The sequence below is a fragment of the Stegastes partitus genome, unplaced genomic scaffold (genome assembly GCF_000690725.1).
Source record: "Stegastes partitus isolate 25-593 unplaced genomic scaffold, Stegastes_partitus-1.0.2 Scaffold2069, whole genome shotgun sequence".
NCBI classification, from domain to species: domain Eukaryota; kingdom Metazoa; phylum Chordata; class Actinopteri; family Pomacentridae; genus Stegastes; species Stegastes partitus.
In genome coordinates this window covers 43,010-66,741 of record NW_007579800.1, presented here as the reverse complement: position 1 = coordinate 66,741, position 23,732 = coordinate 43,010, and the positions used below count along the sequence as shown (strand labels likewise).

Genomic DNA, 23,732 nt, shown 5'->3' with positions numbered 1-23,732 from the left:
TGGCTTCATTTACATTCCTTTACATATGCACTGTAAAAAACAAAAACAAAAAAAGGGTCAAAAGTATGATAGTATTCTAGCAGCTGGGGGTCAAGAAATGTAGTAAAACAATGTGTAGTAATTTTTAAAAATCCAAAATACATTTTCTAGCCTTAATTTGTATACGGTTAATACATTTTATTTACATTAGATAGATAGATAGATAGATAGATAGATAGATAGATAGATAGATAGATAGATAGATAGATAGATAGATAGATAGATAGATAGATACGAACACAAACAAACGTAACAGAATTAAAAAAAAACTTTTAAGGTAAATAGCAGCCAATAAATTTAATTGAGCAACGTTGCGTGTGAGGGATATCTAATATATATACACATACATTAATTTGCTCCTCAACTAAATAAGTCAGCAAATGAATTTGTGTTAAGCTACAAAACAAACTGAATTTGACTTCAGAAATATATTCATAGGATTAAACTTGGATTTAACAGTTTCATCTATTAAACAACACAGAAATTTTTATTATTTTTGTCTATTAAATGAAAAGGAAGTCACTGTGAAAATACTATTTTTTATTTCTTCAAACATCCCTTTATGTAAAATAAAATCACAATTATGAACAGTGACAGGTTTGTAATGCTATTTTGCCTTAAACACGAATATTCCCAGTCTGCTTTTGGAATTGATGTTTTTCAAAAATACAGAAAAATTGTCTACATTTACTTCTTTTTTCAGTGTATATGTAATGTGCATGAACAGAAAGACTCCCTCTGGTTGATTTGTTCATCACTGGGCTCCACACGTCTGCTGAACGAGCCCGGCCAGATTCAAACAGACATAAATCACCACAAGTGTTTCAGTCTGAGCAGCGATTTACACCAGCTCTTATCCCAGTGAGCTGCTGGTAATTTACTGAGAGTTTCCCAATCACTGCCAGTCAACCCTCATTAAATACTTCCCAGTAAGAAAAGTTTCGCAACTTAAACTACATGAAAAGAAGCAAGTAAAACCGCAGCATAAGTGGATCGCAGGCAGCTGGTGATGCACAGTGCTCCAGCTGGGGCCACAAGAGGGCGACTTCCTCTCTAAATAAGGGAAGAAAAGTGCATTTTGGGGTCATTGCCATGAGGGGACTCGAAAGACCCCATCTGCTCCTGTCTGCATGACTGGCAGCTTGGCCTTACATCTTCAAAACGAAGCTACACTGCTGTTTTTAGTAGAAAGTTTTAGGAATTTGGGCAGCTATCCAGGTCAGAAGAATTAGCCCATGGCACAGTTTTGTGTTTGTCTTTGCCCTGCTTTTCTGTTCTCTATTGAGTGAGTGACAAAGACTGAGAACAAGCAGTTCCGAAAATGGCTTTTACTTTTATTATGCTCCTGTGCGTTTTGTCGCTGTCTTGTGAGAACCACGTCTCCAAAAAAACAGTTAGGTCTTTTTTAAAGTAACACCTAAACGATATGGGTCAAGCCAATGTGCCCTGCAGTCACGTACAAGTCTGTCAGCACATGTTTTGAGGTTTTGCATTTGCATAAGAATAAACAAGGATGTGGTGCTGCAGGTTTGAGCTGCATGTCTGTGCTGGTTTCTAAAATGAACCTTCACTGTTCGTGTAAGGTGCTGCAAATTCTATAAATGCGCTTCAACTCTTTTTGTTTTTGGAACAATTTTCGACACTTTTGCATCACACTTGGAGACGCGACGGAGACAACATGCACACGAGCACATCCGAGGGTGGAGACACACTTAGGAGCTGAAAGCCATTTAATTATCCCTCGTACTCGGCAGCTTAAAGATATACGAGCTAGGTGTGAGGCAACAGCAGGATTAGCGTTAATCGGCACTTAAGGGTGGAGTGATGCTTACGAAGACAATTATTCCTTTGTGATTTATCTCTGTACTGTACATTGACACAGTGGGAGAATTAAAAGTGGTTGTAGCAGATGAAATCTTTTTTGTGGGTCTATTCATCAGGGATTCCACAATGTCCATCCTCAGCATCTGTCTGTCCGTTTAGAGGAAGGAATAGTGAGGCCATGTTGTTCTCCCTACATATTTCTTATAGTTGCCCGTGTGGGATGTGACAATAAAACCAGTGGTATTACCAGTGCAAACTCTGATTCATACATGCATTTGTGTGTTTGTGTGTTTTTCTATGCCTTTTTGTAAAATGTACATTTCTTTGAGTGCCATTCTGGTATCCCCTGGCAAAGATTTTTTTCATATTCTTTGATGAATACATTTGCATGTGAAAAAGGGCCTATTTTCCTACAAAAAATAAATCAAAAATGCATATTGAATGAAGATGTCTCAGCATCTTTTGTTTTTTGCGTCCGCAGCGGAGGGAGAAAAAAAAAAAAGAAAGAAAAAAGAGAAGAAGCATCAGGAAATAAAAGGCCTTTTGAAACACAAAGTATTGTCCTGTTCTTGTTGTCAGCGTGAGATGGGTGTTTGATTTTGATCAGCGAAGAGCAGGAGGTCTCTGCAGTCCTATCAGGAGAATTACAGTCGCTCGGGCTGATGTTGTGTCACTGGCAGGAACAAACAGGAGACGAAGAGATGTCAGTTCAGTTTGTGTCAGCCGTGTCATGTTGTTTGTCACTTTGGCAGTTGAACTACATCTTGTGAAGAGGGAACATCCGAGTCTATGAGGCTTTAGATTACATTAATGCGGCGTGAGGTCAATGCTTGCTCCAAATAGCCACTCACTTCAAAACCTGAATCATCCTTGATAACACAATCACCTCTTCAGCTCTGAAAGCATTCGAAATAAAAGAAACACGTGTCCTCAATTTCTTTTTTTTCTTCCCACTGAGTCTATCTTCATCAGCGAGTTCACAGCCAAACTGCCTGGAGAATAGACAACAAAAATGGAAATGGAAAGTATGTTTTTGTAATCGTCTGAAATAAAAAAAACGCTCCCCGGAGAGACAAGCCAGTGGGAACGGGCGAAGTGCTGCAGCTGGATGTACAATGAGGTCAAAGCCGCTATGACTGGAATCCCAGGAGCGATGTCTGGGATGGCAACTTGTGGCAGCGGGCTGTTTTCTCAAAAAGAAGCAAACATTTCATCCCATTAATGGCCTAATTGGCCGGATGCATTGACCCCGCACTTTAGAGACAATGTGCACATGCAGGTCACTGCAAAACAAAGGAATCTCTGTACATCTTGAAGAGGAGCAGGGGGAAAAAAGGCTGCCCTAGTACTTTCTGATTATTTTTTCTACAGAGTCTGTGAATGCATCATCCAGATGTTTGTGTATCTGGTCCACATCGTAACTGTGACATGGCCTGCAGTGAGACAAGTAGTGAAGTGGAAAGTGCAGTAATGTACATCAGAAGCGAGGACATGCTGTACAATGTCGCTTAAAATGTCAAGTGATTCAAAATTGTGTCACCTCTCAATGATGGTATTATTTTTAGGTGGAACTGTGGAGAATTTCCTTTTATTGACAATTCAGTACAAATACTTTCAAAATAGCATATTGAAAATTCAGGCCCCAAAGTTGAAACTCAATGCAACAAAAATGAATACACCTGTGATCCCTGAAACTTCAGCTATTTCAAATGTGATTTTTTTTAATACATCAACATGGTTATAAAATGACCCGTGGACAACAGAACTTTTTCAGTTTCTGACCTACGGATTCTATCTGTCTGCATGTTTTCATCGTGGCTCCATATCGAAAACTGAACTGATCTGATTGTGACTCTTCACAAAGATGAAAAAGTACACAGCAAGATCAACTAAAATCAGCTGAAACACAGTTAAAGCCTGAATCAGGAGGTACAGAAGGAGCCAAAGTACCACAAATCAGAGCTGCAGTGGTCGTCCTCCTAAGTTGATGCCACAGACATTGAACTACTTTTACAATCTAGCTCTGAAGAAAAGGCAAGCAAATGCTTTAGACTTGGCAAAGGGTTTATCAGTGGAAATCCGAGTGTCAGTGACAGCTCAGACAGTGCAAAAAACACTGCATAAATTCTTCTATAGACAACATCTAAGAAACTGAGCCTTGCTTGCTGTTCTGAAGAAACCCACAAGATCAAACTGATGAACATTCTTTGGTCAGAAGAAACCAATATAAATATATTTGGCACAGATTGACATGTTTGGTGTAAACATGGTCAGGACTACCACAGTGGATGCATAGTCCTGACAGTGGAGCACAGAGGTGGGAGTCAGTGATTGAAAAATGTCTTGGGAGATGACATTTATAGATGCACCATGAATGTCTGTGGACATAGCAAAAACAGTGGCTGACAAGATGACTCCCAGGCTGCAGAAGAGGAATATTTCAGCATGAGAAGCATAAAATCACACAGGAGTTTCTGTGGAAGAAAATAGTGGAAACAATGACCTGGATGAGTATGTTGCCCGACTTTAGTTGCATTGAGTTCCTGATGTGGGCCCTGAATTTTCAAAATAGTAAATGTAATGCAATCTGATGCAATTTTTAATCATTTGGCATTCAGAGATGCACTCACTGCTGTTGTGTACTGTGAAGTCTGTTGTTATGAAAGCTGTATGGAATATGATAAAGGATGAGGTCTAATAATGAACGGAAATATTATTGTGACTCATACACTGAAAACAGTGCCATATGGCTTACATTTGGTTAAAAAATGCTATATGGAAGAGAATCAAGAGAAAAATGCATACACAAAGACGAAACTATGCAAATAAATCATCGGCTCACACAGTGTTCCAGTCAGGAAATGAACACCGAGCACAAACTGTGCCTTAAACTGGCCAACTGTGCTGCTTGTAAGAAAAAAAAAAAGTTGAATTCTAATGACAAACGTTGGCAGATTTTGGTTACTTAATGGCTCAAAGACAATAAATCGTGCAAACTGAGATGTCTGGGAAAAAGCTTTTGCTGCCCTGTCAGACAAATGAATTCCACTGAAGCCACAGATACAAATAACCGTTTCACATAAATATTTATTCACCGTATCTTCATTTTTCCTTCTCACCTTGTGCTTTTCAAGAAAATAAAACAAAAAGAAAAACCCCAAAACAAAATCTCAAACATTCACATGATTCTACAGTTGGCTCACCAAGAGTTGTCAAGTTTGGTCATCTACAGCTTGTACATTATTTATTTCTGCATCACAAAATTCACTATTAAGACTCTAATGTTGTCAGCATGACTCCCATTTACACAAGACCCACCCAGGTCTTGTGTAAAATAAAAAAAAAGCGCTATAATTTTCCCCCAAAGTGCACAATCTCCTTACATTAGAGTCAGTTAAATCTGCATTCATGTAACATAAGCTTATCAAGAACTTGTTTCCAGACTAACATTGTACCAACATGTGTATTTTACCACTTTGTGGCAGTACAGTACCTTCCCCTGTGCGGTCACTGTGGCGACAAGGCGAAGCACATAGTAACACAAGCTCACCATAACAACCTTTGTGAGCAGAGGCCCCCTGGATGCTTTTACTTGTTTTTTAATTCCACTTTCTTTCTGTGGCGTCTCTGTTAAATCCTTGGCTCCACAGTCCATGGCGGTTTGTATTTGAGGCTACTTGGACATGACGCTTTAACGAAAATCTGCATCACAGCCAGCAGCCTCAGTGAATACAACAGTACAGAGATCAGCATCCACAACCAGCACATTGGCGCGATTTAAGTGAGTACCAAACATTTACCCTCTGCAGAATATTTCCTCAAAGTGGTTAAATGTGTTTCATGGGTTTTAACATTCACTGTGCTGGTGTTTTCGTTAGACAGACAATCTTCATGGAAAGGAGGTATTTGATTTCCTTCAAAATACATTCAGTTTAATCCAAAAGCTATCATTAGTAAGTGTTGACATAAGGCACTACGATGTAGAGCCTAACAAAGGCCTCACAAAGGCATCCCAGTAAAATCTAAATAATTCCCTCCAGACTCCAGCTGGAACATTTGTGGTAATAAATAGAGTTGTAGATCCACTGCAAGACTGCAGACAGTCTTCTAATTGTTGCATTTAGGTTTCAGTGCAAACGTTTTGACTGCTGATGAGTAACCAGGTGAACAAACTCGATCCATTCCATCAGTTGAAATAAATCGAGTTCATTCATTTGAAACGTCTGAGTGACTGGCTTCATCCTGAGGCTAAAAAGAAGGCACTTTATTGCTGTGGTGTTGTTTGTTCCTGGGAACTACTTTCCACCTGGTTGGCAGTCTCCCAGGTGAAGCCTAAGAATGCCTTGACTGTGCAGCCGCAGCAGGAGCTCAAATTCAGCTGGCATGGCGTGGTATTTGCTTTTAGATTGTCTGTTGTCGTAGTAGTGGTTGGTCAGGGCATGGAGGCCATACGGGTGGGTGCTGAAGGGCCAGAACCCGTACAGATGAACGTTGTTGCAGAGCTCCAGCGCCAGGCTGGCCATCATGATGCCAGTGCTCAGCCGCACTGCTCTCACGCCCTGAGAGCGCCAGAACAGGGCCAAACTCTCGAGATACTCTGGGTTGAAGAAGGCGGGTCGAGTGGGGATCTGAAAATCCTCGATGGTGTACACGGCCCGCAGAGACACAGGAGTGTTGTGGCCAAAGGAAAAGGCGGGAAGAAGCAGCAGGGAGTTTCCATAGCTGTGCAGACTCTCCACAAATGGACGGCGGCGGCCCATCAGAGCCCCGTACCTGTAAATAAAGAGCTGATGTGAAGAAACAAAACTAAAGGAATCTCACAGGTTATTCCATCCCAAATCATCAGAGGCCCTCTGCTCAACCACTTTTGATTTGCTTGAACCTTTTTTTTTAAATCACAAACTATGGATAGTTAAAATGGTATCAGTGAAATTTTACACTGATATGTCAAATACAGTTATGAACAAAAATGTGGATACACTTGTAAATGCCATGTATATCATGGTAGTCTTGAGTTTCCAATGACACCTATAACTTGAAATTTTCTGTGATGGAACCACTGAAACACATGCATCTTTGTCACAGAAAACAATCATGCATCTGAGGTCTTGCATAGATTTATTGTAGGTCTTTTTGGTGATATAGGAAGCTGTGCTAATCAAATTTTCTAGGTGACATGGCCTCTTAAGTTCTTGTGAGTAATCATGATGTCTTCTTCAGACTCAACAACGTCATGACTGCAGTCTCTACATGTAATGCCTTTACAGATTCCACAGGTCCAGATGCTCGTGACTCCATTCTTCTTGCAGCTGCACCGCCGGTTGCTGCAAGAAGAATGACAATTACAGCTCGTGAACTTCAGTAGCTCCTCAGGAGCCATAGGGTCTAGTGTTAGAACTGGCTCATACCCATACCCACACCTAATGTCCATCCATAGTCACTGGGGTTCAGAGGTATGCTCCGTAGAAGGAGCCAGCATTCTTGGATCTTTCGGACGTCATAAGAGCCATTTGATGTTGTTAAGAAGAATCTCTCTATGAAAGACAGAAGGGCTAGCTTCGCCTTCACAGGGTGTGATACGGTTTCTGTGATTGCTGGCCATGGGAACACACCTCTGTTTGACAGGTAATCATGATAATACTGCTATTACTTTGACAAATAATAATAATTATCATCATCATCATTATGATTGTCATCATAGTAAAAATAATGATAATAATAATAATAATAATAATAATAATAATTGTATTTATGTTTCACATTATACTGGCTGGTACTGTGATTTTCCAGTACATTTATCATGGACCAGATACTACATTGGGTGAAATTTGGTACAACATGTTCTCAAGGAAGGCGGTGGTGGGTGTGATCAAACCAGAGACTCAACCTCTAACAGAGGGTGCAGCTGCACAGCATTCACTCTGTGCCTACCTGCAGACGAGGACTGGATCCTCCTACAGAGCATGTCTCTGAACCCCAGTGACTATGGATGGACATTAGGCGTGCATGGGTATGAGCCAGTTCTAACACTAGACCCCATGGCTCCTGAGGAGCTACTGAAGTTGACGAGCTGTAATTGTCATTCTTCTTGCAGCAACCGGCAGTGCAGCTGCAAGAAGAATGGGCTCACGAGCATCTGGACCTGTGGAGTCTGTAAAAGCATTACATGTAGAAACTGCAGTCATGATGTTGTTGAGTCTGAAGAAGACATAGACAATGACTCTTGAAGCGTCTGACATTGTGAATGAGAAATAACTGAGTTTCATATATGTGAAATAAAAGCTACTGTGAATGTAAATGTAAAAGTGATTGTGGCTTTTTTCAACAATGAAGTGTCCATAGTGAAACATAAATGCTAACTATCAACTCAGAATCATGAAAAAAAAAACTGATTTGACCCCTCATAAGTAACTTAAGGCTGATTTTTTTTTTATTGATTTTTCAACCATCATTTATCGGTACGCTAACTTGAGCAGGTTTTTTCAGGGTTTCCCACAGGAGTTGAACTTCAACATTTTAAAGCATGTTATTACACATCTTTACAAACACATTGGTGATGAAACTGTCTGGTAACGATTTAGTTGGCAGATATAAATGTGTTTCCCTTCCGAAAGAGCCGTTTGATGTGGTTAAGAAGAATCTCTCACAGTTTCTGCAATTGCCGGCCATGGGAAAACAACTCTGCTTGACAGGTAATAATAATAACACTGCCATTACTTCGACAAATAATCATCATCATCATCATCATCATCATCATCATCATAATTAGAATCTTTATAAAAGTATTTAAAATAATAATAATAAAAATTGTTTTTCTGTTTCAAATTTGGTACAGCATGTTCTCAAGGAAGGCGGCAGCAGGAGTGATCAAACCAGAAGATCTACCTCTATCACAGGGTGCAGCTGCACAGCATTCACTCTGTGCCTACCTGCAGACCCAGGACTGGATCCTCCTACAGAGCAGGTCTCTGAAGCCCAGTGACTATGGATGGACATTAGGTGTGCATGGGTATGAGCCAGTTCTGAGCTCTTCAACAATGGAGTGTTTGTGGTGAAATATAAATGCTAACAATCAACTCAGAATCATGAAAAAAAAACCTAATTTGACCCCTCAGAATTTGCTTTTTAAAAATCGATTTTTCAACAATCATTTATAGGTACGCTAACTTGAGCAGGTTATTTCAGGGTTCCCCACAGGAGTTGAACTTCAACATTTTAAAACATGTTGTTCCACATCTCTACAAACATGCTGGTGACGAAATTGTTTGGCAACAGTTTAGTTGGCAAATATTCATATGTTGCTCTTACTAAGTGGAAGAGTCTGTGAAGCTCAACTTAGACCTCAAAAAGCAAATCATTGACTTCAACAAGTCAGGAAAGTCACTTAGAGCCATGCCAAAGCACCTACAAATCCTAAAATCATATGTGCAAATAACTGTTTGTAGTATAGAGTTCATGGTACAGTTGTGTCAACGCCACGATCAGGAAGAAAATACCCTGATAAAAAATGTATCAGGATGGTCAAGAGTCGACCAAGAATCACCAGTGAGCAGGTTTCCAATGAGTAAGAAGCTGCTACAGTCAGTCCTCTTTTACGTCAACGTGTGCTGAGAGGCTGCTGTGTAAGAAGGAAGCGCTTCCTGTAGAAGCAACACCTTAAAGCTCAACTGAAGTTTGTTGCTGATCACATGTACAAAGAAAAGACCTTCTGAGGAAAAGTTCTGCAATTTGGAAAAAAAAAAAGAACTTTTTGGCCACAATGATCACAAATATGTTTGGAGCAGAGAAGGTGAGGCCTTAAAAACCAAGAACACCAAACCTACCACCAAACATGGTGGTGGCAGCATTATGCTCTGGGGCTGTTCAGCTGCCAGTGGTGCTTTAAGCAGAGTAAATGAAGAATAAGGATTACCTCCACATTTTTAGAAAAACCTAAAATCATCAGCCAGAAGGTTGGGTCTTGGAGGTAGTTGGGTTCCAACAAGACAGTTACCCCAAACATGCATCAAAAATGTTAAAGGTCTCCCCAAGGTTCTGACTTAAACCCATTAAGAAACTCTGGACGGTGGACAAGTGTATGGAGTCTTTTGCTCACAACTGTACTTTCCAAGATATATATATTTTAATTGCCTGTTGACCCATTTTCCGCATGTTATTGTAATTTCTCATAGTGTCATTGATTCAGCTATACTGGTCAGCTGGATTAAATAATCTCTAATTATGGGTTTAAATATGAAAAAAACAAATAAAGTTGAAGCATCACCAAAAGTCCCAGTTTGGAACACAAATTGAAAACACTGATAATGCAGAAGTCAACCAGTGATGTATGAGAGCCATATGTGGTTGCACCTCAAAATGATACAAACTATATAGAATTTCTATTTTACTTTTTAAAATTTCAATGCACAAGAAACATACTAAAAGTTGGTGAATGGGCAGTTTTTATAGATTAAGCTAAACTTTAAAAACATATATTTATAAATAGCCATAGTTTGTTCTACACAAATTTCAGAGATGGTCGAGCAGTTCTGAACATTTAGAGATTTGTAATGGAATGGCGTTTATGTATTTCGGTGGACAAAGATTCATTCTCACTTCTCGTAGAGGATGCTCGGGTTTGCCGTCACAAGGTCAGTTTTGATGCCAACATGTTTCTCGTATCCGTTTGCCAAAGGGGGGAGGTTGCACCTAAACAAACAGTGAAGAACAAATATATCTATTTAAACAACAGGATTTGCACCAAAGTGCTGTCGAATTCTAAACAGCAACTCGTACGACATAAACACATTGACTCAAAGATAAATGTTCGATTACGAGCAGCTATTGCACAAGAATTGGTGTTTACATCTTGAAACATTTGAGACTATCTGGTTCCTCAGTGCTCTAACTGGGGTATGAGGATGTAAGAGTTCTTCTAAATAGGGAAGTGAGAACACACTTAAAACCTGAAAAACAAACAATGAAATCTTAAAATAAATCCTGAAATAGGCAGAAAGCCAGTGGAGGGAGGTCCCTTTCTTTTCCTGAATAGTCCCACAACATTGAACAACATTACCTACATGTTCTAATCATGTTTTAAGAGCAAACATTTTACCCTAATGTTCAAAGAAGGTTTTAAAGACATGCGTAGTTTCAAAAAATGTTCATATGAGGTTAAAAGATTTTGTGTGTGTATATCTATGCATATGCACCATGATAACAAAAGAACGTTCTCAACGCAACATTCAAAAGGTGTTTGGAGATGCTATTAATTTGATGTATGCAATATATGAGGGTATTTTGCAGGCGTTGTTGTTGAGAACACACAGTGTTACATCTCAGTGCAACAGAGTGTATTTAAAGAACTTCATCCTACCTCTAAGAGGAACATTTTGGGGACTAAAAGAAAATTGCTCCTGAACTCCTCCTAGAACTTTGCAGAACTTTTGTCAGAACATTTTTGGAACATTCTAGCTGGAGAACAGCTGCAAATGAACCATGCCAAAGAGCCGACTGCTCTCCACCCACATGTTTAAAATGACGTTCATCCAGTAATAAAGGCATGAATACTTTTTTCAGTCTTTAGCAGCCAGATCGGCCTTAATCTTGGCCTAAAATTGTAACTGAAAAGAGCTGTTTTTGACCACTAAGCTGACCAACATAACAATCTCTGTCTTATTTTTATTTGTATTAAGAAAGTCCATCCAGGATTTGACATCTTCAAAGCAGTCCAGCAAGTTTTTTTTTTTGATAGATAAACTTGTATAACATCTGCAAAACAGTGAAAAAGAATTTTGTGTTTCTTAAATGTATATCAGCAACAAGATAGGGCCTACGATGGAGCCTTGTGAGACACCACAAGTAAGAGGGGCTGCAGTGGACCAGTGATTTGGATTAACAAATCAGAGTGGCAGGTATATGGACTGTCCATGTTAATTATTCAGTCCTCTGCGCTGGACGTCTCTCTCACCTGATGACAAACTGAGCCGAGTCGATCATTTTTCCACAGCTGCTGTTGGTCAGGATCCCACCGTTTCCAACGACGGCACAAGTGTCCCATGTTTTATTTGAGAAAGGATGCTCCTGGAATCAACGACAACAACAAAAGGCATTATGAAACAGCAAAATCGTTTTTTTTGTGAAAGACTTATGTAAAGAGAAGGGAGATAGGTCTCTTTCGCAAGTGTTTGCTCTTCACTCCATCTGTGGATTCCAATCATTTGCCAAAAGATCAGGGTTTGTTTCTGGTTGAGTTGCATCAGAGTTTTGGATCCTCCCTAATTCGCTGTATGTAACTGCTCGGTGCCGTACAGACACATCGTTCACATATGTGAGGCCAGTTTTTAGTGGTTCTTATCTATGTATTATCATCAATGTATTTTATTTTACAAACAAAGATGACCTTGAAATGAATTACAAAAAAAAGTTGTGATTTATTGTTGTTATGGTTATTAAAAAAACAGCACCCCAAGAAGACAAAATAACAAGGTTGCATCTCTTATCCACATTTGACAGAGCTTTTGAAAAACAACAGACGTGATCAGCCTGTTTTGTTTCAATCTAGAAAAGCAGACTTTGGAGCCTGTCGAACTGAACTTTAATGAAAGCACTGGTGAAATGAGATTCCTAAAATGAGATTTAACCTCTTTGCCTCATTCATCCAAAACATTTGATTCGATCAGACTCAGTGCAGGTCTTTCCGGACAGAATAGGGCAGACAAAATGGCTCAAAAAGCTCTTATACTCAGTGGCAGACTGTTAGAGGAATATAAAAGAGCCATAGAGGAAGGGGGTATAACTCAGTGGTTTAACTGCAGATCAAGAATCCACAGTTCAAATCTGGGTGCCCCCTGGTAACAGAAAAGGAAAAGATGGTGTGATTTTTGTGATTATGATGCATATAACCGAAAAGTGAACACATCATAATGATAAATTGGATTAATCTTTGAAGCGACATTAAAACAGTTGAATATTTCTTTAAATACTTCGACCCTCTGGCCTTTTTCCAAAACTGACAATCCAACAATCAGACCAACTTTAAGACTAAAAAATAACCGTTGGGCTAAACAGAAATCTCTTTTTTCAGTAATAACAACCTGTAATGATATGTTCAACAAGCTGTAATGAGTTTGAGGAATTAGAAAAGCTATTTTCAACCTGTCTTAAATCGTCCAGGCATGTTGTGGATTCTTTCAGCTTAAAATGACATTTTGTCCCTTTTAAACTGCTCTTCCAAGTTCAGTTCCTTTAGCATTGAGCGTTCGGTACAAAAGGTCCAATGAAAAAATCATGTTGACATTTGGATTTAAGTTAAATTTGAAAACTTCAAATTGACTTTTCTTCAATATAAATTGCAGTAATGCTCATTTTAGAGGAGTCAAATGATTTAAGTACATCTAGCTTAGGCCAGTAGCATTTATATTATTTGGATAACTGTGATTCAATTGAATCAATTCATGGAAAATCTGTTTTTAACGGAAGATGAGGAGGTGACTTGAAAGCCTGAACTTAGGGTTGAGAGAAATGAAGTTATCAAGCTAATTTCATTAAGTTGTCCAAACTTGAATTTAGCTTTAAATCAACTTCCGTGGAAATTCAAATTGGACACAGTTTTAAGTTGATAATTATGATGTCGACCCAACACAAAGCTGAACAACTAATCTGAATCAGTAAATGTGACTCAGTGCAGGTGTACATTGCGGTTTCAGACAGTCTCTCCTAAAAGCATTACGGTGACACTTCTGCCAACACATCAACGACTCATCAACAGACAAAAGACTTCCTGTGGAAACACAAACTCAACACTGACAGGATGCTATGGTATCACATATTAAACTGTTGCTTGAATCTGACTGCATTTGTTGATATGATGACCTAAATTCATGAACACTGGGCAACAACCACAACGAATCTATTAGTGCATCGTTGTAGTTTCAGGAGCTTGACTTCTGATCAGTTTCGACAGCCATATATTTCAAAAAATGGTGCAGCTGATTCAACCTTTTATCTATTCCTGGTGAGAAAATGCACTTCAACATAAACTGCAGGCCGTACAGCATGTTATTTTGCATCTGTTTTGGATTTTCCGGCTCTTTTATTTGTTCATAAAGCGTTGCATCAGTTGGTAACTGTGTGCATTTCAGAACTTCTCTTGCAGTTTTCTACCTCTCAGCCTCTTCAAACCTCTGTGGGATCTTAGCTGATACGTGATTGAGGTTGGTGGTAAAAGACACCATGTCTTTGCAGTGGCAGCTCCAAAGCTTTCTCTTTCTCTGTCCTCTTTCAATCGAATCTCACGACACACTTGCTTTCAGTGGCATTTGGCTGCTCTTCATAGTCCTAATAGTTTAGTTCTTTCTGTCTATATTTATTTAAGACATTGACTTTACATGTTGTTGTCCCCCTTTTTTTTTTTTTTTTTAATATTTTGACCTTATTTCGGTCAACCGCCAACCTTGCAGTTGGAGGACAACCCGCTCTACCACCTAAGCTCTCCTCACCTGTTTCCTATCTTCCCTCACTACCTCTTGTACTTTACCCTGTGTGTCGCACCGTTGCCAGTTCTTTGTACTTCACTGTCCTCGTCCCAGCGCTTCATAGTCAAGTCCGTTTTGTGTACGACCTCGTTTTCTGCCTTCGACCTTGCCTTGTTGCCTCTCGTCTTTGGATACCTCTGCCTTACTGACGCATCACCTGTGTACTGAATCCTGCCTGATAATACACCTACTTTTCTGCCTTAATCTGATTGTGCTGTGCAACTGTGTCCACCTGTTCTGTGTTCTGTGAGTTCTCCTGACTACAGGGAACTTAAAGCCAAACCATAATATCAATTAATTTGCAATATTACTTTTTCAGTAGTTGGTACAATGTCGCTTCTCAGTGTCCAGATGGGTTGAATTATGTAAATATTTGGCTGAAAACAAAATAGAAACCATTTCCTGGAATGAATTTATATATGAGGAAAACCCAACAACAGTGAAGCCACTGTTGTTGGGTTTAGTTATGTTATTGTTGGCTACAAACAAGATAGAAACCATTTCCTTGAACTCTTTCCAGTGAAGTCACTGTTGGCTCATATTCACAGTTGTCTTTATGATGAGGTTCCCTGCATTTATTCATGTTGAATATTCAAATGGCTGCAATTATCCTGATGTGCAATGCAACAAGCTCTTATTAGTGGTTGAAACAAACATTACATTTCTGCTCTTACAGCAGTAAAAATTATGCCCTCAAAGGTTTATCATGGCAAACATACATTATATGAAACAAAGCATTCAGTCAGAGGGGGTGCAGCTCAGTGGAAGAGCATTTGCAGATCAAGAGGTCCCCAGTTCAAATGACGTACTCACATTTTAGCTTTAGTGTATACAGTTCAGCAGTGCAGTGTGATGCCAGTTTACCAAAAATAAACCACGCTGCAGCGTCGTGTTTTTATCAAAGAGCTGGCATGTGACTAAACACATGACTCATGCCAGAACACGCACGAGCAAAGCTGTGAAATAATCACATGTCAGGAACATTCAAGACGTCAAACAAGCAGCAGATCCTGTGTTCATGAATGACAAATAACATACCTTGATAAAGGTGCTGAAGATCTCTGGAGTCACCTGCAGAGTTCTCTTCTTCTCCCCGTCGTAAACAAGCTTGGATCCCACTGGAGTGTTGGTCTGGGTAATTATGGCCTTGTTGAATCCATTGCACTTATTGCTCAGCTGAGATCTGTTGAACCACAAGGACTTTGTTGACACTGACTGAGCAGCAAGATTAGATGTCGAGCACAATGACTGGCTATTTGCAAAATGTAAAACATGAACACTGTAAAAAAAGAAACAAAAGAAGTATTTTACCATTATTCTATACATTTTCACTGCTTTGTTCAATTACGATAAGAAATAATAAAAAAATAATCAGAGTAATAATTTAGCTGTCAATTATTAAAAAGCAGGATAAAACTGTAAATAACGTCTAAAAATTTGTATTTCCAAACAGAAATTTGTGCTTTTACAGTGCTTGACTTTAAATCATATATATATATATTTAACATGTATTTGCAATTACTGTAAAGAATAATATTTTTGATTTAAGATTGAAAAATGTTAAACTGTCATTTTATTTTCATAAGTAATTTCTTTTTTTTTTCTTTTTTTTAAAACAATGTTATTACTTGAAAAAAAAATGCATACTAAAGATTAAAATATAGTAAACATTTTTTAAATTGTCTCAACCTTTAGGCCCTGTTTCTTACTATATTTAACTCTGCTAAAAATATAGAATTGTTTCACAGGTACTTGCTGTTATTTTGCAGGGTTTTGTTTTCACAGTTTTGAAACGCTACAGTCTTCCATCCCTCATTATTTCCAGCAGTTTTTACACTTTTTGAATGGTTCTGTATTTTACTTTTTTTTCTGGCCCCTTTGCTGCTAAATTCTATTTTTTTATCTGGATTTTTTTTTTATATATTTTTTTGTGTGCAGGTTAACATATTATTGTAGGTTGCAAATTGGAGTGATTTCATGTTTATGTCAAGATTTTGTTCTGTAAAACGGCTGCAGTGAGTGGAAACAGTCTTCCAGGAGAAGAGTTTCTGTTTTACAATAACTCACACGAACCTGAGACGTCTTATTTATAGAGCTTTCAGTTCCTCTGCCTTAATCTGAGTTTCTATTTCTACTTCTCCGTCCATGTCTGCACTGTTCTTCCCAGTTTCTACGTAAAAGGAAACACATTTAGTGTTTTTTTTTTTTTACTTTTGAAACTGTTTAAGTTCATTTTCATGCATCAGTTTCTGCTATTTTGAACAAATCCAAGTGAGGTTTTGGGAAATAACATTGTCATGGGTACAAATGTTCATTGCTGTTACATAAATATTGATATTTTTTGGTATGCAGGTCACTGTGGACTTTGTACTTCAGAGATTTTTTTTAAAAAACATTTTTGCAAACTGTATATTTTCTATACTGTAAATATTTGCACATTCCATACTACATGCATTTTTACAACCTCGCTCTGAGTCTTTAGAGCTTTTTAGGACTTCTGTGCACAGTTTATGTGTAAGGTTGCATTAGAGTTTCTGACTGTGCTTTTACCTGCTGCAGTATGTATCTATTTGCACATCTGGCATCTGTGTTTTCATGGGATTAACTGAAAAGGGTCTTTTGTATAGATATAAATATAGAGGATGCAGAACATCTGTGCATGCATGCAGTTGTTTGCTGTACTGGCAATCTGTTTATGTTTTTTTGGTTGTACTTTCTATTTTTTTTTTGTTCCCGAAAAACTCAGGATAAAACTGTCAAAAATAAGGCTTTGAGGGGATGTCTTTACCTGAATTTTTGGTAATTGTCCTCCTGCCTCTTCCAGGCTTGAGAGTGACGCACCATTACTTTGTCGATGACCTCTCTGTCACACACAAACCGGTCAGGTGAGTAATCCCAGTAGTTCTGACATGATTTGATGTGATGATAGCATAAACAGACAAGTTGTATAACTAGAAACTGTGACAGCGTTTGCTCACCTGCAGCCTTTGCAAAGATCAGGGGGCTGAGGGGCATTTTTCTTCTGAGGAGGCGGTCGTTGAGGATCCACATTACTGAGACAAAAACAGGACACACTAGTGAAATGCAAATAAACTAGACAACGTCTGAGCTTCTAGCCTTCATTTGTCTTTGCTTGATTGCTGTTGTTCTGTTGTTGACATCATAATAAGGAGCTTAATTTATTATTTGGTCAGCAGCTTCTATGCTGTATAAGAAAATCTTCCATAACAAAATACTGTAGATTTTTTTATGTCTAGTAATATTGATGTAAATGTGTAACTGTGAATAACCATAAAATGTAATTTTTAAAAAGATTTTATTTTGCAATGAAAAGACTTAAAGTAAATGTGTACATTTATTCTAATTGTAATATTCTAATATATTCAAAAAAAAATTAAAGATATGAAACTATTAAATTCAAGTTTTGTTTGTTAAATGTTAAATATCTATAATATAACAGAAGTTTTTGAAATAAAAATATTTAATGAATATGTTTTCATCAGTGTATAATTTCTGTAAAAAATAATCACCTTTGAAACTATTTTTTAATATATATATCATTGTATGCTAAATTCTATATTGCCATTATATATTACATTTTTTTTTACTTGTAAATATTGTTCATTAAAAATTCCCGGGGTTTTCCCTTAAAGGGGAAATTTTTTTTTTTTTTTGCCAATTTTTGTTTTTTTTTTAAATGGTTTTTTTTAAAAAAACATTTTTATAGGTTTTTGGTTCCCTAGCTGCCAAAATATTACTATTGTTATATTTATTTATTTTTTAACAGCGTATATTTCTATAAAGTGAATCTGAGCAGTAAATGTTCACATGCCAACCACAGCTGTGTGGTTCAGTGTGAAGGTTTGCATGAATGAACTGTAACAACGACTGACGAAAAGTTTGTGCAAACTTCTGTTTTCATTGATGTTCTACTGACAGACTGCAGCTTCATGCACCATAAATGAACAACCAGTGTGCAAACTCATGTGCAGAGACCTTTGCTACTGAGCTGTATTTGAGCAGCAGGCGTCTCTTGATGTGCCTGCGGTGTGAGTTTCTAATGCAGTGGTTATCTTCCGCTTCCTGTTTTTAAGTTTCCAGACCGGACTGAAAAATTCTGATCCAACATTGTCATGTACAAACCTGCTTGATCACTTATCTTCTTTTGATGTGATCTTGTTGTGGAAAAACAAACCCAAAAGTATTTCCAGCTCGTGCATATATCATTTATTTGAAATGGCTGTTGGTGTGGTTGAGAAGCTTCTCCTGTTTCAGTTTCAGTGACATTTGATGAGCTTCTGCTTTAGCAGGTTCCCGCTATATACAGACATGTAGTGACAGACATTCTGCATCTAACGTCATAACAACCATTTCTTTTGGATAAAGTGGGAACTTCAAGTTGATTTCCTTTCAACTCAAGTTGCAGCAATGCAAATTGTTAATTTGAGAAGAATTAAATGATTTAAGTAGATCTAACTTAAACCAGTGGCATAAACACAACTTCTTAACCTAAACTTAATTCAGCTGTGTTTTGCTTCTGAAAACAACCTATTAGGCAGAGGTCCTTCTTCTAGAAGCCCTAAATGTGCCTCCAAGAACCATCAAAACAACATATTACATACAAATAAAAGAGTTAAATTAATACTACAACTGCAGTAATACCACAGAAAGCTGCACTCAAAAGATACGGTTCTTTAGGGAACCATTCAAGATACAGAGTGTCACAAAAGTGACAGCACTCCTCACCTTTCTGCAAGTATTTTATTATATCTTTTCATGGGACAACACTGAAGAAATGACACTTTGCTACCATGTAAAATAGTCAGTGCACAGCTTGTACAACAGTTTGTCATTGTAGTTTGTAAAGAAAAACAAACAAAAAAACCCCTGTAATTTACTGTCCCCTCAAAATGAATTAATACACAGTCATTAATGCCGAAACCGCTGGCAGCAAAAGGTGTCAACATTTTGTGTGGCCTCCACTTTGAGGCATCCTCAGACAAAAGGTGGAGGAGTTCCAGGTCTCTAACATCCACCAGCTCCGTGATGTTGTCACAGAGGAGTGGAAGAGGATTCCAGTGGACTCCATGAACCAGAGGGTTCAGGGCAGTGCTGGGAAATAATGGGAGCCGCACCAAATGACGTTTTTGGGCCCAATTTGGACATTTTCACTTGGGGGTGTACTCACTTTTGTGACATACTGTACTTCTTACTTTTTAAGCAATTTTTAAGCAAATATCAGATTTTGCTTTCTGGACTGTTGGTCAGACGGAACAACGTATGGCATTCAGACAAATGAAGGACATAACCAGAGACTAGAACCTCAACTTTAACCACCACAAAACAGTTACTTTAGATACCACAAATGTTGCTGCTACAACTTGTAGAGATTATGCGGACCAGCATGGCTCCATACAGGACTTCATTATTGTTTCAGTAATTTCAAAGCATTTCTGAGTCAACAGAACATTGAACAGTTTGGGTTCTTTAGTGTTGGTCAGACAGAACAGCATGTTACAGGATGCCAGCTTGACGTTATAAACTAAATGACTGATTCAGAAACTAGTTGCAGCTCCGATTATATGCTTTTACCTGCCACCGAACTAACTCTTTAAGCGCCACAAAAAGTACGTAAAGAACTTTTGTGAAGAACTGGTAAAGAACCAGAGAGCATTCAGAAGAACCTTTTGGGATTCCTGTGTGCTCTGTAGGTGTAACACTTACGTGTTGTCGAACATGAACCAGACGAGCGAGGTGAGCAGACTCCCCAGGCAGAAGAGGGTGACCATCAGAGAGAAGAGTGACTTCAGGAGCTGTCCCCTCATACCTCACCCCTCCTGCGAACCTCACCCGTGAGCCTCCTTCACCTTCAGTCTCTCCCGGCCTCTGTCCTGCTCTCCCTTTAACACTCACCCCGCTGTCACCCTGCCCTGCCTTCTCAGACTTCCTCCCCCTTTCCTACTCAGACACGGTGTTAATCTTTTGCCTCTCGTCTTTCTTTCTTCAGTTTTCTTTAACCTCGCTTCTCCCCCCCTTTCCTCCTCCTCCTCCTCCTCCTCCTCCTCCTCTGTCTCTCCCTCTTCCTGTCTGACTGCTCTGGCTCAGTATCTCTCAAGTCTCCTCAGTCATTCTTCTGTTTTCTGCCTCTTGTTCAGGCAAGTCCTCACCCCCTCTGCGCGCCTTCCCTTCCTCGCTCTCGTTGTGCTCAGGTCAGCTGTGCTGATATTCGGTTGCTCCACATCCCACTTTAATCCTCGCCATGTCTCTCAGGTCTCACCCATCTCCTTTCTCTCAGTCCTACTTTACGGCGGTAGTCCCACGGCCGGAGCTCTTTCTGTTCTCCGCCCCCATCCCAGAGCCCCAGCCTTCCCCCTCTCTGCTTTCCCCTCCCTCCCCCCGGCAGCCGTCCTCTGCCCACCACCCCCACTAAAGCCCCTCTCTCTCCCCCTGTTGCACAGAAACGAGGCAGTAATATGAGTGCCTGGTACTGAATTAGCCTCTCTTGACTTGTGTGTGTCAGAAAACACGTTCACGAGGGGGGCTGAGGTTTCCTCGTCCAATCCGAGCGACTCCTAATAACAACCCAGATTCTCACCTACATGCACACACAAGCTTCTTTTATTCCAGCGTCAAACTTTGCCAGCTGTATCCTCCAACAAAGTGGGGAAAAACTGGATGAACAGGGCTGCTGCTTTCTTCTACAGCTGGCAGAAAAAAGAGTGGCAGGAAGCTCACACTCGCTCTCGTTTTTTTTTTTTTCAGCTGAAAAAAGTCTTAGAGGTGAAGCTGAAAGGAGGACTATGGGAAATTTGTCGAGCATATGGGATGCATTTCACAATAAACACCCACAAGTGGATGGCCACACCCGGCTCTCCTGTATTTATCCCTCCTGATTCCTGTTCTCAGTGGAAAAAACGCCACGCTGTGCAATAAAGCCTGCTAACAGCACGCTGTAAGCTGAGCTGTGCAGCAGCAACCTCGCAACTCCATGCAGAGAAAATCCAAAACAAAAGAGTGCTTACAAAGTTTTCTTTTTTTGGCAGGCGTCAGCGTTCGCAGGGTTGTTTGAGGTTGCTTTGCCGTGACCGGACAGAAGAATGGGGAGTGATCAGTGAAGAGGGTCGTGCGGATAATATAATCAGGCTAATTGTAGCAAATAAAGCTGCTAAGGAAAGTAAAAGCTACACTTAACCTTCTTCTTACCTCAAAAACCACATTAATGCAACGGTTCCTGCAATGATGAGCACATCTGGTGACTCTGGAGACTCCAGACTTGTATGCTAAACTAAATGTACCGTTTACAACATCAGGGCTAAATACAAATCAGCCACGATGTTAAAAAAAAAAAAAAGGACCCCTTGTGCCACAAAAACAGTGCTGACCTGTCGTGACCTGGACTGGCTAAGGAATCCTGCAGCAGCAGATCCGTTAAGCCTTGTAAACTACAAGGTGGGACCTTCATGGATCAGAGCTGTTTTCCCACTACATCCGACACATGTTCGTTCTGGGGAGCTCTTTGTTGTGTTCCTCAAGCTGTTTCTGAACAATGTTTGCAGTGTGCTAGCAAGCATTTCTCATCTGGGAATACTGCGGCAAAGAAAAGGTATACGTGCTCTGCAGGAATGTTTAGGTGGCTGTTTGCTCATTTTTATTTATCCAGTGCCACTGCACAACGTCAGTCTTCTTGAGGCCCCTCACATACTCAGGCAAGGATTTGACAATCTGATATCGCAGATATAAATCCAACAGCTCCCTTAGAGCAAGCAGTAGGACGGAAAAAAAAAATTGACAGGAAGAAACCTTTGGCAGAGCCAGGATCAGGGAGGGCTGTTATCTGCCTTGACCAATTGGATTGAGGGCTAAGCTAAGCTAAGCTAAGCTAACTTAAGATAAGTTCAAATAAGCAAAAGCACTCTACTGATTATTCTTTTATTTCGTCATTCCCACAGTGGGGAAATGAGCATTTTAACAGCAGCAAGCATTTAAGAAATTAGAGTAAACAAAAAATATACATGATTACGAGTTGGGATTGTCCAAATTTCTCTGGATCAGAATATTGCACATATCAGTAGCGTTGCACAGATTTGTCCAAAGGAGGAAAAATATTGATATTGCACAGATATAGAGATTGTAAATATAATATCATAAAAATGTCTTGTTTTATTGTCTCGTGCTCCAGTTGTGAAGCTCTTCAACCCATTGTAGGTGTTTTCGGTGGTGGATGGAGGTCGACTGTAACAGATTATTGATATGTGGAACCTTAGTTTGTACAGCAGCCTGTGTTAATGCATCAGATATTGTAAAAACTGTCCACTGTTGCATCTTTACAGTAACATGTACAAACAAGGGGCCGAAGTTGGCTGATAATAAGACCTTTGTCTTTCTGTCTGTCTTGTGCTGATGTCACATGCCATGACTTTGTGGAGGAAGTACTTCTACTCTCAGCCCCCCCCCTCCTCCGTCATTGTCTACCACCCTGAAGCTTTCAGGCTTCCTGTCAAGTGCAGCTGTGGTCAACACTCACTGAGCAACATACAGAACCCCTCAGACAACCTTTAGTGCACGTAGGCCAGTGCAGACGTTCGAATACCCTGCAGAAACCTGCTCAGAATCCCCCCCTTGGTGGCAGATTAATCACAAGAAGTTCATCATCCATCATTTGTGAAAACTCTTTGCACAGACCGAGGGCTTCCTGCAGACACAAGAGCTGCACGATGCTGAGAAATCTATCTGTTACAAGATTATGAATGTCATCTTGAAAAATTACTTCTTTGGCTTTAATGCGGTTAAATAGCTAATGGGGTCCTTGGATAGGAATGGTTTTGTCTGTAATGAGCTAATGACCGACGTGTGTGGGAGGCAGCTGGGCAGCCTGTAATGAAAGGAAACCAGATGCTTGGTCTGGATATCTGAGAGAAGCAAGGTGTTTGCTGCTCTTCTGTGATAATTATTCCGGTGGAGCTTCCACGCTGGAGAAAAGCAGCTTTCCTACATTTCTTTCCACATTCCTGCCAGTGTCTCATGATGCATGAAAGGTTATTCGTATGTGTGTTTTGAGCTCGAGGCCTGGCTCCCAGGGGGGAGTTTGTTATCTCTCCTCAGATCAGGATGTAGCCAGGACGGGTGGTTCAGCGAAGAAGAGTGACTTGTCTTTTGTTTCCAGACAGAGATTCGTTCAGCTCTGGAGAAGATGTGTGCAGAGAGAGACGGATACATTTCTATTCATTCACAATATGCACAGAAGATTAAAACTACTGACAGGTGAAGTGAATAACTTTGATTATTTCGTTACAGTCGTGGATGTCAGTGCGGGGGATGTATTAGGCAGCAAGTGAACAGTCAGTTTAATTTTCC

At 39.6% G+C, this 23,732-nt stretch overlaps 1 protein-coding gene across 1 annotated transcript; it reads right to left on the bottom strand.

The window, feature by feature from the left end:
• Window positions 1–4,930: 4,930 nt before the first annotated feature.
• Window positions 4,931–20,431, bottom strand: LOC103373795 (alpha-2,8-sialyltransferase 8F-like). Its single transcript, XM_008303789.1, has 7 exons — window positions 20,103–20,431; window positions 17,357–17,431; window positions 17,167–17,241; window positions 15,417–15,561; window positions 11,813–11,925; window positions 10,459–10,551; window positions 4,931–6,636 (listed from the first exon to the last, which is right to left on the bottom strand). Exons 1-7 carry the CDS (start codon window positions 20,201–20,203, stop codon window positions 6,159–6,161), a joined length of 1,080 nt encoding a protein of 359 aa, XP_008302011.1. The 5' UTR covers window positions 20,204–20,431; the 3' UTR covers window positions 4,931–6,158.
• Between the last annotated feature and the right edge of the window lie 3,301 nt (window positions 20,432–23,732).